This window comes from Anomalospiza imberbis, chromosome 10, assembly GCF_031753505.1.
Source record: "Anomalospiza imberbis isolate Cuckoo-Finch-1a 21T00152 chromosome 10, ASM3175350v1, whole genome shotgun sequence".
Classification (NCBI taxonomy): domain Eukaryota; kingdom Metazoa; phylum Chordata; class Aves; order Passeriformes; family Viduidae; genus Anomalospiza; species Anomalospiza imberbis.
In genome coordinates, this window is record NC_089690.1 from 25,787,587 (window position 1) to 25,806,014 (window position 18,428).

General features: G+C 45.7%; 1 protein-coding gene across 5 annotated transcripts in view; it reads left to right on the forward strand.

Annotated features, from left to right (window-relative positions):
- GPC1 (glypican 1) overlaps positions 1-18,428 on the forward strand; it is a 200,695-nt gene that overhangs the window by 91,606 nt on the left and 90,661 nt on the right. For 3 of the 5 annotated variants that reach the window (XM_068201355.1, XM_068201359.1, XM_068201360.1), the window contains exon 2: positions 8,954-9,112. In XM_068201355.1, coding sequence (XP_068057456.1) covers positions 8,954-9,112 — 159 coding nt within the window. Of the gene's footprint in view, positions 1-6,425; positions 6,578-6,802; positions 6,825-8,953; positions 9,113-18,428 lie in introns of those variants that run through there. The other 2 variants (XM_068201357.1, XM_068201356.1) reach the window with 2 other exon arrangements.

Here is an 18,428-nt window from a genome sequence, read left to right on the forward strand (position 1 = left end):
ATCTTTGTTGCTAGAGAGTAAGACCCTCCTTGTGTGCACAGAGCAGCTCACCTGGGTGAACTGGCAGCCAGGAGTGGGGCTTATCGAGGTGGGCAGCAGTGGCCTGTGCCCTGTGCAGCCTTCCCCGCCTTCTCCTCTGGGAGATACACCCTCCTCAGGTGGTACACCCTGCTCATCCCAGTGTGCTGCAAGGGTGGCAGAGGGATAAAGAACAGGGAGTGCCTTCCAGGAGCTCAGGGTTGAGCATGCAGCTGAAACCCAGAAAGATGATTTTCATGGTTTTCACACCAGCATCAACTGCTTGAGTTTTGCTGGGGTTGAAAGGAAATGTTCTCTAATTGCTGACTTCTCTGTGAGAGGTTAATACAGGTTTGTTGTTTGCACTGAAATGACTGGGACCAGCCATGAGCACTCCCCATTCTTGAGCAATGATTTTACAAACTTGCTGAAGCTCTTTAGTCTCTATCTCAAACCAGCTCCAAGTGCGGTACCACTATTTTCCTTGCAGAGCTTTAGCAGGTGAACTGGAAAAGCCTTTTGGTTTTGTCTCTTCCTCAAGTTCCTGACATGGATTATATGAATTATTGCCCCAAAGTTTGGGGTTTTTAATGGAGAATAAACCAAAGGCCTTTGGCTCTTAAACTTCTTAGTCTGAACTACATCTTTAATCCTCAGTTTACTACCCAGATTCCTTTTGCAGTCTGATCATACTGGCAGTAAGGAAGAGCTGACAGTTTCTCCAATAGATATTTTTCCGAGAAGAAGCTAGTAAAAAAAGATTCTGCTTAATGAATTAGTTTGCCTCTTATGTAATTATATATTTATGTTGTTACGAAGCCTGCAGTGAAGCTGCATCTGATAAGAGTGATAGGTTTCCAGTTTGATCTTATTTTAGATTGCAGCAAACTGAGGATAAAAAGACTCTTTGTTCCAGGAAGAAAAAACAGAACCAAACATCTGGTGAGAAGCTGATGTGCTCAGGACAACTCTGAAAGAGGCTGATAGTGATGGATTGCAACACATAACTTCAATACGTCCCCACAAGTGTTATGTGAAAAGACAAGATAATTCTTCCCTTGTTTAAGATTAGTTTTAAAACGTTTCTGTTTTTCGGGGAAGGGGAGAGGAAGGAGCGTAACACTGCACTCCCTGTGTGCTTCTCCATGATTCTTGCAACTGGTCTAGTTTGGACTGAAGGCTCTTTTCAGGATTGGTTTACTTGGAGAGTGTTAATTGTAGACCATGTCCTAACTCCCAGTGGAAGCCTTTCATAATGGATCATCTCCTGTAGCAGTCCTGCTCAGAAGCACCCCCACTGTGTGTCCAGTGCCCAGAAAAGGATCTGGGCAGTGTTGGATTCAGTGTGTTCAGTCAGTTCTGCTAGCTGGAGGTCTCTCACTGCTTGTGGTACATGTGGATTTGGCCCTTGTTCTTTCATTCCTCTCTCAACCACTGAAAAAGATATTTTCTACTGCAAATTGTAAAGTGTTTCCTATTCTGTCCTTAAATACAGGCTTGGATCGTTTCACCCTGTGCTGATTCCTGCTGTGTGTGCACAGCTCAGAGGCAGTCTGGCCCATGTAGCTAAAGGCAGGTTCTGAGAGAAACTGGGGTAGCAGAGTGATGGGAAGGGGTATTCTGTTTCACTCAGAAAGACACTCCCAAAACCCAAAGGAGCAATGTGTGGGTGAAGTGCATTTATGCAGAGCTTTTCACGAAGAATCAAGTCTGTTGTCAGCACTTGTGACATTTTCTCTGTTCCCTTCCTCTGGGCAGTTTGCCACTGTAACATACACAGATGACATTAGGATTTGCAGACTGTCGTTTCTGAAGGCACTCTTATCTAATCTGTACTTAGTATTTTTCCAGGACATGGAGGTGGCTCTTTCTCCTCTGTTAATTAACTTTTTTTGCCCATGTTTGCCTGTCTTATAAATTCCTCTGACATCAGGGTCTAGGATTAAACAAATTGATACCACACTTCCAGTGTGTGTGAGCTTGACACTGAGCTGACAGCCTCGGAGCCTGAAGTATTTTGACACACGAACAGAGCAAATACAGAGAGAAGTGCTGTTCAGCCTCCTCCACGTGCTCCTGCCAGGCTCCTGGATTGAACAGCCTGTGTCAGTACTAATGGGGCAGTCCCAAAGTCCTCCCACCCATCAGGGGTTTCTGTTTGAGGTGCCAGTTGTGACATTTCTCAGAAGTAGCTGTATGTATTCACTGTGTCAGGTTTTCACTGTAATGCAATTACAGAACAGCAGTAACCTGGTAGGGAGCCAACTCCATGCAGTAGCCAGATTAAGTTGTCGTATTTGGTTAACAGTATTTTGATAGTTTATTAAATCCTAGTAGGAGCAGAAAGATAAAAGTGGAAAGAACAAATCTTATGGATTATCTGCTCTTGGTTGTTCACTCCTGTTGGTATAATCCTGGTCTGAATGATGAGCTGTGGGAACAAGCGTTTAATGTTTTCCTATTGTCCCGTCTTAAACGTGTGCATTGCTTTATCAGAATAAGCATATTCTCTAGCTATTTTTTTTCAGTTTGCTGTTTTTATCACTGATGTGGAACATGGTGCTTGTTTTCTTTATCTGGAACAAAAACATTAGTTCATCTCAGATAGCACAAGCTATTTGATCAGCCTTCACATGGCAAGGCGTTACAAAAGCTGCTGACACGGGACAAATCCAGACCTGTGGTGTGCAGCTTCAGAAGACTTCATGCCCTTGTTTTCAGTCCCCCGAGATAACCAGCTACTCACCCAGCAGCAGCAAAGAGATAGGATTGATTGTGCCAGAGACAAAGCCCTCTCTCCTTACTGAGGCCAGGAGGCAGCAGGGATGTGTGTGGGGTCACCGGCATGGTGCAGTGCTGAGAGAGCCCCTGCCTCCTCTGCAGTCCTGCTCATGTGTCAGCTGTGACACTGCCTGTGGTGGCCTTGGGCCAGCTGAGATTAGCCTGGGTCTTGCCACGTAGCAGGAACTGAGGTCCATGAGCGGTTCCTGCAGGGTGCTGGTGAAGCAGACAGCTTCCCTGTGGCTGTTCTCTCCACCTTGCTGCATTAGCTCTTAGGACAGCTCATCCGAGATGTCCCTGAGTCCATGGCAGGGCTGCTTTTCAGCTGCACCCTGCCACCTCTGCTTCTCATCCTGAGAGTGCATCTTCTAGGAAGTGCAGGAAAATAAGGACTTCATTTGAGCACAGCTCTTCCTCATGACCATATTCTGCCCCCTTTCTGGGCCAGCCCACAGCCCTGCCGCACCTTGCTGTCCTCTGCCTGCAGTATCACTGAGACCAGGGAGAGCATGGTCCAGTGCGTTTTGATCACAGTGTTTGCTGTATGAACCTTGATATTCAGGCCTGCTGTGACTCCCCTGACATTATGTGCAAACTGAAGCCAAAATGATGATACTCTTCATACATAATCAGAAAATATAAGATATCGTATTTTGCCAACAGCTGACTGCAAATCGAAGAAATAGGCTACACAGCTAACATCTGCCTTTGCAATATGGGAAAAGATCTGATTTTCACACTGCTTAATAGAGCAGTCTGGTTTCTGGTTCAGTTTGATGGTAGCAGCTACAACAGGGGATGAGCTGTGCAGCCGGACACCTTACACAGGAGTTAATGGGGTGCAGGGGTTTGGCAGAGCTTGCCAGCAGATGGTTCTCAGTGAAAAGGGCATGAAGAGCTCTTCCTAGACTGGTCCGCCAGGACTATCTCCTAGCCCAAATTTTTTTGGGGTACCCAGTTTTCCCTTAGGAGTTATTGGTGGCAAGGCTGGGATTCAAGGTAGCATCGTGGTACTATGCTGGCTATGCTGTCAGCTACTTTTTAGCATGTGCCATGCTGTGTTCTCTGTAAAGATATGTATTTGAAGACAAATGGGGACAGGAGCGCCTGAAGCAGGAAAAGCTGGGAGGCATAAGGAAAGGAATTCACTTTCATTGCACTACCTCTTTGCAAGGTGTTTTTAACATCTGTACCACCTCCAGGCTCATTTTGCATCAGCTGTAGACACTCTGACGTGGTCTGAAAAAAATAGAAAAGAGAACCCATATTCTAAACTACACTGTTTGTCCTTAGTTCGTGGCTGTGATGCTCAATAGCTGGGATGGGATCTAGGTGTGAAGAGGGAGAGGCAGCAGAACAGTAGTGCTCTCTCCCAGGAGAGGACTGGAGCTCCTCAGCTGCCAGGTGCTCTCAGGCTCTCTGGCTGCACCTGGCCAGGGGCTGTGTCCTGGCATCCCTGCCATGCCTGGCATGTCTTGCACTTCAGCAAGCCTGATTGCCTGAGACATGTCCACCCAGAAACCCCCAAGAGGGAGCTTGGGCTGGAGCTGTTCCTGGCATGGGGGGCTGGACTGAGGCTAGGAGCATGAAATGAGCTGTTGAAACAGTTTGGAGAGTGAGTGGGAGGAGGGTTACAAATATGAGAGAAGAATGATGATGGATTTATCACAGCCTGAAATAAATTAACCTCTGGGAGGAATGATTTTGTAATAATTTGCATTTAGATACTCTGACACAGCCACATAACCCCAAACCTTCTGCAAACATAGTAATTAATTCAATCTCCAACATCCTGTGAGAGGGATAGAAATGGCACTATTTACATGGTTAAAGGAGCCAAGGACTCTTCACTCGGTATTGCATTTTATACCCCTGGGACTGCCCTTCTGTCTTGTTTCCAGAGCCTCCTGGTGGGGTGAAAGGCAGGAGCAGTGAACAGCTGGAGAGCTTTCCTGGGCACAGCTAGCTGAGCTCTGCTGTGTTACAGCACACAGCCCGTGGCAGGCAGCCACGTGTGGGCAGAGCAGGGAGCCCGTGTGGGCAGAGCAGAGAGGCTGGAGCGCACGGCAGAAGAAGCAGCGATCTGAGCCCTGTCAAAGCTGAGCCCTGTCTCTGTTGTAACGCACTATGTCTCAGCTCCTGGTAGTGGTGGCTGTGGGCAGGGCTATTTCCCTGCAGGGACCCTGGGCCTAACTCCATCCCTGAGTGAGAAGCGGTCAAGTGATTCAATATTCAGCACTCTGAAGGGCAGTAATGAATTTGATAGCCAAAATGATCTGCTAACCCAGCCAGCTTGAGAGGGTGTTTCAAGGACAAGCCAAGCCTGTAGCTATGCAGTGGGATATTCTCTTGTCATCAGCCTCCTGCCTATTCCTTTCCATTCCAGGACAGTTAATCATAAATGAGGTACTGGCTTGATGCTGTTGTCCTGCCTGCTGTACCCTGTTTCTGTTTCCAAGGGACCATGCAGTCGGTGGGTTACATCCCACCCCAGCTTCAGCAGCTTTTGCAGAAGAGCTGGCTCCTCCAGAGAGACCCAGATGGAACCTCACACTGTGACTCTGGAAGGCTTGAGCAAGCTGATTGTTTTCAGAGCATCTCGAAGTGCATCTTCTCTTACTTACAGATGTGTGGTAAATCCAGGGTTCTCTGGGCACGAGCCAGAGCTGGCCTTGGTTCACTGGAAGCGTGTCTGTCATCTTCAAGGAGATTTGAGCAGCCCTCCATTTGCTGCCAGTTTGGTTTCTGCCATGTCTGTCTGCTTTCTGCAAAGCTCTTCCAGGGGTGGGAGCACGTGCTGTCCAACAAGTGGTGAGCAACAGGTCAGCTGTACACAGGGAGAACTTGTGTGGCACAGCAGCAGGCAGAGGACACGCCCTGTATCGTGGAGATTTACTCCTTGTAAAACACCTCTGGCTCTCTGTAGGTATCTGCAGATGTCTCCTGCCAAGTGAACCCAGAGATATTTATAGTGCAAGCTTCAGCAACAGGACAAAGGCAAGTTGGCAAACAAAGGGACTTTGAAATATAAGGAGAACCAAAATATGCTCTGGAGCACATTTATTTTGGAATCAATAGAAAAAGGTTAAATAATAATAGTGAATGTTTCCAGGGTGGGTCATGTTAAAAAGCAAAGAAAGCAAAGCATGTTCACAGTGCTGTAAGACTGTTCTGTGTGTGCTGAGTTTGAGTTACAGAGATAAATGATGAAAACTTTGCTTCCCACTGAGACAGAATGTGGTGGTGCTGAGCACCACACAAACACCTGCTGAGTACCTTACAAATACCTGCAGAAAGCTAAGATAAATGCTACTTCAAAAGGGATTGAAACAGCTCTGAGTTCAAGAATGGAAACAATTCTATGTTCAGTTCACAAAGTTGTGTAAAATTAACCAGTTTTAGCTATGGGTGTGATTTCTCCCCTGCTTTCTGCCTGTTTTTCCCCTGTCCCCCTCGGTTGTGTGGAGGCTGTGGTGTCACAGCAGGGTTGCAGCCATCCTGCTCAGACACGCTGTGCCTCGCCCGGGCTGGGAGCGCGGCGCATCTGCCTGGACGTGTCCCATGTTAATTAGCACAGCTCTCACCACCGCTGCTCCTCGTGTCCCTCAGGGAGCTCAGGCACCGGGCTGTTCCTCCCCTCCTCTCCTCCTGGGGACAATCCCCACACCTTCCCCCTTGGCTTCTGCAGCCTGTGCGGCGAGCCTGCCTCACGGGCAGCTTTGATGAACGCGTTGCTGTCTTCTTGCAGGGACGTCCGTGTTTGCTCTCCCAGTTTCAGGCAGACCTCCTGCCTAAATCCTGCTGGCAGCAGGCGGGGAGATGGGAGATCCCCAGGTTCCCACCGATTTGACTCGGTTTCCCAAAGCAAGGCGTTTGTAAAGGGCTGTTGGAGGATTTGCCTGAGCCTGCCAGCCCTGGTGGGTAACGGCACCCAGAGGAAATGGCGGGAGTGCTCGTGTTGTTGAGTGCGAGGCCTCTGAGCATGGCCAGGACCTCACCACCAAAATTCACCATCAGCTGAGGAGGTAAAGGCACTTCTGGAAACCGCTGGGATCCCCTGGGATCCATTTTTTTGTTGGTTGGCTTTTCAGAGCGGCCAGGCCCTGTAAAGGCCTCGCTCAGTCCCGAGGGCATCGAAGGCCTCATGGCCAGATGCATCCCACAGTAAAACTGCTGTGCACAGAACTTCTGTCCTGCCAGAAATTCTGTGGCAGCAGAAATGGGATGGAAAAGGCCGGACAAGAAAAAAGTTTTTTTTAATTTGCCGCGACAGGAATCAAAGCCGTGTCTTGTCAAGAAATTCCAGCTCCCTTTTCCTGCCTGTCACATGTCAGCAGCCCTGACACTGTACAAATAAATACAGCTCTACAGAAAGGAGCCCAGGGAACGACTCGGAACAATCCAGTTCGTGAGGGCAGGAGAGGCTCAGGCAAGCCCTGGAACTGAGCTTGCATTTGGTGTGGCAGGCAAGGAGCCACGTGATATTTATATTTGACTCTTGAGGTTTTGTATTGAAGCAAGTTGCTGCTTTTCCTGCTGCTTTGGGCACTGGTGGGGACAGAGAGTGGGACCCAAGGGACGCGGCAGCCCCCAGGACACACCACCCTGACCCTCCTCTCAGCTGGGAGCACAACACAAGGCTGGAGATGGGAGTTTCTCTCCTACAGAAGCTGGTGAGCAGCAATTCCCATCACGTAGACAGGAGGACTGACAGTAACAGCAGATGCCCATGGTAACTGGTTTTCCAAGGGCAGGCTCACCCCACACCCTGCAGAGGTTGCTCAAGGGTCATCTGTGTGCAGGAATCCAAGGGCCAGCAAAATACAAGCTCATCCTGAATGGCTTCTGCCTAAAATCCATCAACTACAGAACACTCCAGTTGCTCTTAGGCTGCTAATGAGATAACTTTCACAAGGGTAGGACACATGTCCAGTTTCAGAGACCCTTTACCACCCATTGGCTAAGAGCTTTACACTGGAAATAGCTAAGGACTTTAATGGGAAACTCTGGAGACTGTGCAGGTACAGGATTTGAAGCTGTTGAGACACACAAGATAAAACAATATTTTAAAGATGTTTGGGCTCAGCTGTGACATTAAGACAGCAGTCCTGTAAAAGTGCCAGCAAAATCTTTGGCAATCCCAATCAAATTATCTTAAACATGGTAACTGCTTGGTAATTGGTTTATCTCAGAGCATGTTTGGAACAAGAGGGGTATTGTATTGAATTTTTTTTTAATAAATGTTTGATTTCATTCAAATTAATTCTTATTGCTTGGGTAAGGAGAAACATAGGGTGTGTTTGTAGGTGGATGTGTCTTTGTAAGGACTCATCAGAACTTGGGCAATTATTTTTAAAAAGTTGCTGACTTTGCCTATGCGAGCACTTGCTTCTTCACAGTAAAGAAATTGCAGAGGGTAGGAGAAGTCCATACTAGAGAGTTTTTCAGTTTGCCTGCTGAGTCCTCTCACCTTTCCTGTTCTTCCTTATAGCAAAGGGTATATTCAATCAGTGATTATCCTAGCAACCTTTTTTTGGGGTGGCCTTGTCTCTTTCTGGGAGATAAATTTTTCACTGAAAATTTCAATACATGTGGAGGGGAATTAGCTGCCCAAATTCCACTGACATTCATCACATCTCTATCTCTTGAAAACCTCTCACTAGCCTCACCTCTCTGGTTAAGGAAATGCCTTCCCAGGATATATCTGGTAGGGCAGGGAGCACTTTGGAGTTGCTTCTTTTTTACTTGACAAAGCAGTTTCAAACAGCAGTGCTAATGTACATATTAAGTCTAATGAGTACAGCTGTCATTTAATCAGACTTCCATGTCTTCTGGGATTCTAGGCAGAGATGGATTCTAGGAGAGACTTTGAGCAGGAGACACTTGTATTTCCCTTCTCCTTGCTCCATATATAAATTTTTTCTCCCTTGCTTTTTCTTCCCTCACAGTCAACAGTGAGAAAATTTGTGCCTGCATTGATACCAACCACTGTATTAAAGCAGAAGAACTCAAATTGGGTGGTAAATTTGACAGAAAGACATGCATGCAGATCCAGGTTACCTGGGAGCTGAGATATTTCTGAGCTGAGATTGTCCAGCATGAAATTCTCCCTTTTTCAGACCTGGCCACTAAACTGCATTTTCTCTCATTTTAGGGGAGCACCTGCGAATCTGCCCACAAGGCTACACCTGCTGCACCAGCGAGATGGAGGAGAACTTTGCAAACAAAAGCCGAAGTGAATTTGAAGCCATGATGAGAGAGGCTGGTCGCTCTGTGCAGGCCACCCTAACAGCACAGCACAGAAGCTTTGACAGTAAGTAAAACCTGCCTGGTTCCCTCTGCTCAGGATCCAGTCCCTGCTCAGTTTTCCAGGCACTGTTGGAGCCAGGAATTGGTGTTTGACACGCTTTTCTCTGCATCTCACTCAACAGTTTGCATGAAGCACTGAGCTGCTGGAATTGTAGGAATTGTACCTCTGGCAGTGTTTCTGTAAGACCAAGGCATTTTGAGATCTCCATTTCAGAGCAGCCACTGGAGGAGGCTGGCAGACTCTGGTGTGCCTTGGCACTGACACAGCTGTGACAGGCATGCTGTAATCAGCTCCTACCACAGCGGAGTAGCATTTGAGGCAGTGATGTAAAACCTGGCACTGTGCCTTGAACTGTAAGTTGAACAATGTGGTAAAGGTGACTGGATAGCCCTCAGTAGGTGGGGAGAGTTTAAGGAGACATGGATTTTTCTTGCCCTTTCCATGTAGTTTGCAAGTGAAAAGGAGGTTAGTTCGTATTGGATGCTTATACCTGTCAGTTTCATACAAACATCAGGAAATGTTACAGAGCAGGAAAGCTCTTAGAGGCTGTGGTGCATAAGATGTTGTGGACAAACATTCTCTCCTAACCTAAGCAAAGGCTAGGGATGGCTCTCTCTCCTATTGTTCCCTGAAAAACCCATTTTGCAGTGCACAGTAAGCCTGGAGGTCTGAAGGCCACTGTAAATAAATGGTTTACTGACAAAATTGAGATGACCTGTGATTCAGAAACTGTATCCATTATCAGATTTTGAAGAAGGTCAGACACTTAGAATCATGGCCCTCCTAGCTTTATCAACAGTCATCATCACGGAGTTACTGTGAAAAGGAGTTGGGGAAAGAAGCTGTAATAGCCAGAAAGGTGGAACTGGAAATTCAAGTAGTAAATAATAGATCTAAAGAAATAAGCCTGACCTTCAGGCTTACAACCATGATGAAGTGCTTTTACACTAAATAGAAAAAAAAGGCAGTGCATCTCTGCAAAAGACATTGTGTGTGTGGCCAAGGTTGGCCACAGCAAAGGCATTCCTTTATAAGCTCAAAATTAATTGATTTTCACCCGCTTTAAAAGGTGACAGTCAGGATTTTTAAAAGAGCCTGACAATGGTGGTTGCTCAGACTGATGTCTGAATGGGACCTGACGTAGCTGCTGCTGAGCACAGTCCCCAGCCTCTGAAATCCAGCCCTTCACAGGCATTAATGCTTGGCACCCTCTGTCTCCACTCCCTGTCACAACACTGGCTGCTGTATCTGCTCTTTATTTTCACCACAGCCACTCCAAAGAGCAGAGTTCTGCATCTGTCATGTAAGAGAGTGCAGAATTTGATGGAAGTGTGGAGGATTATGCTAATAAGCAGAAATTTCCTGTGAGGAACTGGTTTAGTCTAAATGTGATGTTTTGGTGGATTAATAATAATAATAATAATAACAGCAGTAAGAGTAACAGTAAGCAAAGCCAAGCATATAAAAGGGGGATGCTTGTCTTGAGATGTCAGTTAGAGCCATTTGGTTTTATTCCCCAGTATTTTACAAAGATAGACCTTTATTTCTGTGGTGCATACCCACGTTTCTTTTAAGTATCAAACAAAGTAAGTGTTCAATAAGCCAAGTATTACTTTAACAGACCATAATGCACAGATCATTGGTGTTCTGTAGTGGGAACAACCTCACTTGAGCCCACAGGCCAGGAAGATATCTTCTGCTCCCATTATACCCTTTTCGTGTGCTTAACTACGCTTGCAATCAATACAGAGTTCATAATTTATGCAAGATATGATTTTAAAAAATCATCATATTGTGTCTCAGTTTCAAGCATGACTTTACCTTTAAATAGTACTATTAATTTTTTTCTTTAGCTACTGCATAAATGGTTTGAAATTGAGGGAGTTCTGGTGATGGGGCAATGGGATCACCTCAGCTCCTGAAACAATGCCACAGAAACTGCCCTAGCTTCCAGGAAATGTTATTAATCTCACAGTTAACAAGACTTTTTGCAGGTAGTGTTTCTTAGAGCTGTTCAATAAAGGAGCTTTTTTATGTCAAATGGATGAGTTCTAGTCTTGCTGGCACCGGATGCCTGCGTTTGTTGGATTTCCTCAGCAGCAGCTTGGAGTGCAGCTTTTGGGGTTTCAGAGCTATCAATGCACAGCTTGTCCTCACATTAATGATTTCATTTAGCCTTAGGAGGATGCAGAGAGGCTCCACTGCATGGGGATATCCAACCCTTTCTCAAAGTATTTGTAGCCTGGAGATCAGATTATTCATGTGTTCTCTACTAGCAGGTGTGGCTCACTGAACTTCAGGCCTGGAGCTGTCTTAATTTTGGATTCATCACAGCAAATCTTGTGCCTGTACTCTTACTGCTGATCATGGCAATGGCTTCTACTTGTAAATTCCCTGAGCTCCAGATAGAAAATAGCCAGGCTGCAGCAATCTGCCTCTGAAGTAATGTTCTCCATGCTTGTGGTCAACATTTTGCTTTGGAGAGTGATTCATCCTTGCAGGTTGTGGTCTGTAAAGCCCTCAATTGTCAGCATGCCTCTGCTCTGAGCTGCAGCTTTGTGTTGTTGCAAGGAATTACAGAGTCCGTTGTTTCAGTGTCCCTGGCTGCTTTCGGGGCAAACATTTTGTGTCCAAGAGCTGAGTGCCCTTTATCCCATACAAAGTAGTTTTAGAGGAAATGCACGTGTGAGATACAGGTGACATGCAAGAGGTGTAGCCATATATTCAAAAGTGAGGTGTGTGCAATAGGATCCTACGGTCTGAGTGCTCTCTCTGCACAGCAGAGGACACATGGCTTCTGAGATGCCCTTCCTCCAGGATCTGCCAGGGCTACATTTAAACAGCCTATGGTATTGCTTAGCTGCTTACTGGCACATTTGTTATTTTGCTTGATGTTAATGTAGTTAGCAGAATTTGGAGACATCAGTTGCAAGCTGTACATGTGGTCATAGGCTTGCTACTAGCCTTTTAACTGAAAAGGTAGCATTTTGCTCTACAGCCAAATGGTTTTAATTTAAAAGAGAAAGAAAAAGAGCCAGAAGCACAGACCATGAGTGATGGGAGCATATGCTTTTGATAACTCAGCGCTAGGGAGGATGTTGTGGTCAGAGTAGAGGTATTTTATTAGCAGGATTAGAGGCACAAATTCTTTGTTAATTCTGATGGCCCAGGGCTCTTGGTCAGACAGGGAGGGAAATGTAGTTACCTGGGAGCAGGGCCTGTAGCAGAGACCTACTTGAGACTGCTAGGTTGGTTTTGGTTGGCATTTATTCGCCTGAAAAATTGTATGTAGCCTATACTTAGAAAGAAAAACATGAATAATAAAAATAAAAACAGGCTGGGGGTCTTAAAGAGAGCTGGGGTACAGCCTCTGTTGAGACTGGTACTAAATACTGTTTTAAAGGTGCTTCCAACATTGATTGCAGAATGTGCTTCTTTTCAAACTGGCATCTTGTCAGTGAATGGGAAATTTCATTATCTATTATTGCAAAATTAAATACCTTGACAAGGAGTTTTGTCTACTCAGTGGTTCGGGATACAGATGTGAGCTGGCTGTGCCCCCTCTGACAGCTGCAGAACAGGACTGGCTCTCCAGTTGTGCTGAGAGTGAGTTACAAACATTGCTCGTGTCTGGGGGAGATTCCTGTGGAAAAATGAGCTTTTTTTTGCATATCACACAACTGCATGTCAGTGTTGCTCACAATCATGGGAATTCTGAACTCCTGTCCTTCCTAGTACAAATTAAATTTGAACTGCCATAATCTTTTGCAGCAACGAGCCTGGAAAAACTTCTGGGCTGTGCAGGAAAGGCTCTAGAAGTGATTTGTGGTGCCTGGTCAGAGCAGTCCCTTTCCAGGGCCGTGCAGTCAGGGATGGCTGCAGAGGGGTGTACAGAGAGAGCAAGAGCAAGCTTGGAGTGACAGTGAGGGGCAGCAAGGAGCAAGGAACAAGGCTGTTTAATCTTTGTGAAAGCTCAATTGTTGAGAGTATAATCTTTGTCTGTCTCTCCGTTTTCTCCCTTTTCCCCCACTTAAATCACTTTTTAATAATACTGCAGTGTTGCGCCAATCTTTCCTTTAGGTGCACTTAGCAAGCAGTCCCTGTATGACTGCTGACCTTTAGCTGTGAGCCAGGAAATCTGTCCTTTCAGAATTGTTTCATGTTTTCAGGAAATATCAACAAGCCAAAACAAAAAAACCTGGCTTTTAGTCCACACTGCACAGTCTAAAAATGATTTGTAGCTCTCATAAAATCTGTGATTTTTTAAGCTGTGACAATCAAATGCAGATTAAAAATTTTGTGTTTTATAACTGGCTGGTCATTGGAAAGCTGATGTCATGTAAAAGCTTTCATAATGTCCAGTCTTGGTAGCTGGGAATTGCACATGCAGAAACACAGACCATGCAGATAATTAACATTATTTGAGAGTTAGTTTCAGACAGTTACATATTTCTCATGAAGATGAATCATTGTTTTGAATGTTACAAGGTGGGAAACGTCCTAGAAGCTGTTACACACTGATGGTTAAAATTTTACAGATTTCTAAAGGTCCCTTGTTTAAAGTTCAGCCAAATGTCTTTGTCAGAGGAACTGAGTTATATAACCCTCAATACCTACAGCTGCAGCCCCTAAAATCACTGTTGGAGAGAGGCATATATAAATATTTAATTTTTTTTACATTCATGTGAATGCTTATGGAAGCTGATCAGGAGGTGGTGGAGTAAGCCCAGCAGGCAGAGCTCTGTTCTGGACTACAAAATCCAGACCTGAATCCGAATTTTGCTGGCATTTTCTCAGTTGATTATTGACGACTGAACCAAGCCCTGACGACCTGAAATTTTAAAGTATCTGAATTTGGTGGCCCATGCACCAAAAGATGTATTCTGAGAGATGCAGGACTTCTCTGAGCAGGAAATGATTGACACAAGACCTGAGCAATGGTTATCTAGGCCACCAGGGCTGCAGTGCCTGTGTCCCCACACATGTCCCAAAAGTACTGCTCCACACTTGCAGTGTCCTGCTGCCACTGCTCTCGGCCGTGGGTGCTTCCTGGAGGCATCGCACGGTTTGGTGAGGTGCTGTCTAAAAGATACTGTTTATGTAGAAACAGGGAAGAAGGGTTGTGCCTTCAAATGTGGAAATACTGCTGTGTTTAGAAATAAGTTCCTTTGTTTCAGAGGTTGTGGAAGGGAGCACTTGTGGAGTGAGAAGAGTTGCTCCAGCAGTGGGCTGCTCTCTGTGAGCTGCCTGCCTCCTGCTGCCCCTGGCACCAGCTCTGGCTGCTCCCTAGGGCCAGGAATTTGAGTTAGGACTTCAAATTTATTGCTTTTGATCCAGAAACCCCTAATTGCCTGGGAGCACTCTTTCTTGTGGTGACTCCCCAGGCCAGGGCTCTGCCCTGAAATTGTGGTGTGTGGCTCAGCTGGTGGCCTTGGCCATGGGCTCAGCACTGTGGGAGAGCTCTGACCTCTGAGGCATCCTCAGGCAGATGGGAGGCAGCAGGGCTCCCAGCACCCCATGGGACAGCAGGCTCAGCTGTCCCTCTGGATATGTGCTGGGGACATGGCATGGCTTCCCTAGCTCACCTGAGCTTTGTCTTTCCTAACGTCACTGTTACATTGGCTGCCTGCTGTCTCCCTACTGAACATCTACTATGAAACAGTGCCTGTGCATGGGCATTTTTTTCCAAATGGAAAACAATGAGTGGGCCTAGAACATTTCAGCTCCTGAACAAAAAGCTGGTAGAGTCAAGGAGATTGAGTTAGAGGGAGGACTTAAGGGTAGGAAGATGTTTCATCATTTTTTCTAGTGGTGTGACAAAGGAATAGGAGGAAAAGAAACCTGTGAATGAGTGTTCATCACCTGCACTGCATTTTTCTGACAGGCCAGGGGCACCCTTTTTGGTAAAATTGCTCCACTGGAAACACCACTGTTTTGTGCCTCTTTCTGCACAGTGCTTGGGCAGCATCATTCAGAAGAAGCCCATTTGTCCTACAGCTTTACCTCTGGGATGCATTATCAAAAGGATTTAGAGGCCATCAAAGGTGATTCCTCTGGCTCCCATGGACTTCCTTCCCTTAGGGTTGGTTTGAGGACAATACAGACAGGGAGAGGACCTCCTTTAAGCTGAAATAAAAAAGCAGAATCTCAGGTGGATCCAGGACAGAGAAACAAATACGGGGGTTCCCTTGGAGGTGTCCATAGGAAAACAGCAGCAAACATCCATGCTCACTTCATATCTTGTTCCCCCCAAGGAACCACCTTTAAAAAAGCCCAGCACAAAACAGGATTGATGCTAGCCAGGCTGTCACTCCCCCACAGTCACGGTCCAGAGAAAGGAGATGCTTTCATGTGTGGTGCTGAGCATCGGGTTTGCTATTCACGGGTTCCTGGAATGGGGTGCGGTGTCTGCCGAGGTGCATTCCTGGGCAGACAAGATTAATCCTGACAGGTCAGTGCCTCGGGGAAGCAAACGCTTAGGCTCACCTGTAACAGCTCCAGCACCTGGAGTTTTCTCTCTCCTTACAGCCACTTCTCATCACATATAATCTGGAATATACCCTGTGCTGCAGGGTATATTGCAATGTATGTGCAGCACTTTGCTTAACAGATGGCATAGGCACAATATTCTCTTTTATTGACAGAAAAGCAAACAAAATGCTGGAGGGGCTGGGATGAGAGCACTGCACTGGGGTACCTCCTGCAAGAGCCTGCACACCCCAAAAGATCAGCTGCTTCATCCTTGCAAAAGTCAGGTTAGGTGTAAAGGGTACATCAGGCATCTCAGTTTCAGCAGCTGTCACCGTGTTTTGTCACACACTCAAAAAAAGCTGCCTCTGAGTGCTCAGAGAAGAGTGAAATGTGCATCTGCTTGGGGCATAAAAGAAAGCACCTGCTCTTCTGAGATAGGGGATAACACAGGCATATTTTGCAAGAAATTAGTGATGCCCAGATAGTAATCTCAGAAGAAGGTGTTGGCAGAGTTTATTTTAACATTCAGGACACAGTGCATGAATCTCTTTGAAAGCCTCTGATTTCACAGAGCAAGAAGCCAAGCAGCCTAACTTTTATCAGAGGCGCTGGTGTTGCCTTCAGTGGCTGCAGAGCCCTACTCCCACATGGCTGGATGGAAGTCAGGGCAGGGAATGGGAGATGATCAGCTGAGGTTTCTCTGCAGAAGAGCCTGTGACTTGAACCACTTTCTGCTCAGCCATTTTCTAGCGGTTTACTGGCTTCACATGAAGCAGTTGTCACCCTTCATCTTTCTGATGGCCAGTGTTTCTCCTAAGAGGAAAATAATAGGATTTCCTGGGCTGCTTTTATTGTAAAGAAGTGTAGGTGCTCTGAATCAGCTTTTAAGGGAATATTTTTGCTCCAACTTGATGTTTGCCAAGAATCTTGTCTCTGTTCCAAGCCAGGTGCTGTGAATATTTGGGAGTATGGGGGGCTGCTGTCCCCACCTAGAGATCACAATGAGCTGGAAAATATGCTACTGAAATATGTGGCATGTCCTGACACAGCAGTTTGGGTTATTTTGAGTACTTCAAGGTATCTGTTCTCATTTGAGATGATAAAAGTACTTTGTTCTCTCTCACCAGAAATGCTTGCAGCAAACTGTTGATTCTGCTTTATTAATTATTGCCATTGAAGCAGCATAGAGCCAAGAAGTGCTGTAATGCACTGCAGGGCATCCTGTCTGTCTGAGCCTCAACCTATGGTCCAAGAACTTTGTTTGAAAACAAAAATAAAAAAACAAACATCTGGTTTGGGGAAGTGGATTACGGAGGGAAGAGATGAGTGGAAGGTCATACCATAGGTCTGTGCTAGAGATGGGAACAGAGCTCAAGTCCCTGGGTGTTGTGTGGGGTGCAGGAGTACCTCTAGTTCATAAAACAGGGATCCTCTTCTAGTAAGACAGCAAGAAACATCATGTCATTCCCTGTCTTACAAGGGTTTATCAACTCTGTTCTCAGCACCCCAGCCTAAGAGGGAATAGGCACTGCCTCTAAATACTCTCTGGTCATTGGTACTTGTGTTTTTTCTGTGCAAGGCCCTTCTGAAGTGGACGTAATGATCCAAATCATGAGGGAGGTCTGCAACAACTTGTGTAAATGGGGGCAGGTGTATAAGAGTCCTTTGGTGTCGGGTAACCTGTTGTGATTAGAGGAGTTGATCTGGTTTTTAGAGTGTAATATGAGTACCAGTAGTGCCAATAAGAGCTTGAAGTTGATACCTGCCTATGAAACACAGGCTGAGAATCGATTGTTTACAGGGAGACTCAAAGATAATCCCTTTTTGTGATAAAAAGAGGCTGAATACCTTCACTCATGAACATTTCACCTTTGTATTTTCTATAGCTGCTTAAGATGTAAACTGTTCCCTTCTCCCCCCCTTCCTGTTCTTATTTTGTTTTCTCCCTTCAGGCCAACACAGCTTCTTGCATTTAAAAGCACAGTTAAAATGATGTAATGTGTGCAGAGCTTTTTCCAGTGCTTCACTTCCTGTCCAGGCAATGTTGGGGTATCTTGATTCTATTTCTTGTATTTTGTGAAATTTAACCATGATAGAGGGAAAGAAAACTCTCATTTTACCCAGCAGTTCATAGCTATTTCTGAAGAAACCCGGTGGTGTTAAGTCACTCTCATTACACCTGTAGATTTGGCCAAGACACCAATGGGCTGAGTTTGTTTCACTGCAAAGAAAAATAGAAATTAGGAAACCCAGCTTCTATCAGGCCTGATATTAAAAAATGTGAGTGCAGCATCAGGTGCTCTGAGGTGGTGACCCAGGCAGGATAGACAATGGGTTTGCTTCAGCTTGGTTGAGATCTTTAGGAAAATACATGGAAAAAAAAAGATTGTGGGGTTTTAAAGATTTCTCTTTAGTAATACTCATTCTAACCCACTGCTTCCCCAGCAGGATCTCCCCTTTGCAGGAAGTTGTTTGACATTGCTCAGTAGTGATTCCTGCTGACCAAGGGGTAACATCAGCACACTCTTCACCCCGAGGCTGGGAGAGAAACAGTGAGGCTGTTCATTAGTACAGAAAGTAAAAAGGATTCATTTTTTCTCTCTGAAGTGCCTTGTTATTGCTTACCAACTTTTGTTTTTGCATGTACTGCTGGAACTCGTTTCCCTTTGTCTTAGCTACATCTCCAAGCTGTACATTTTCACACTGTTCACTACACCTGCCTATTTTTCAAAGCAGTACAGTTAAGACTGTGAATCCATTTAAACTCAGTGACTTGGAGATGCTGATAAAGGCAGAGGGTCATATAAAGGAATATATATATGTGTGTGTGTGTGTATGCAGATAGATG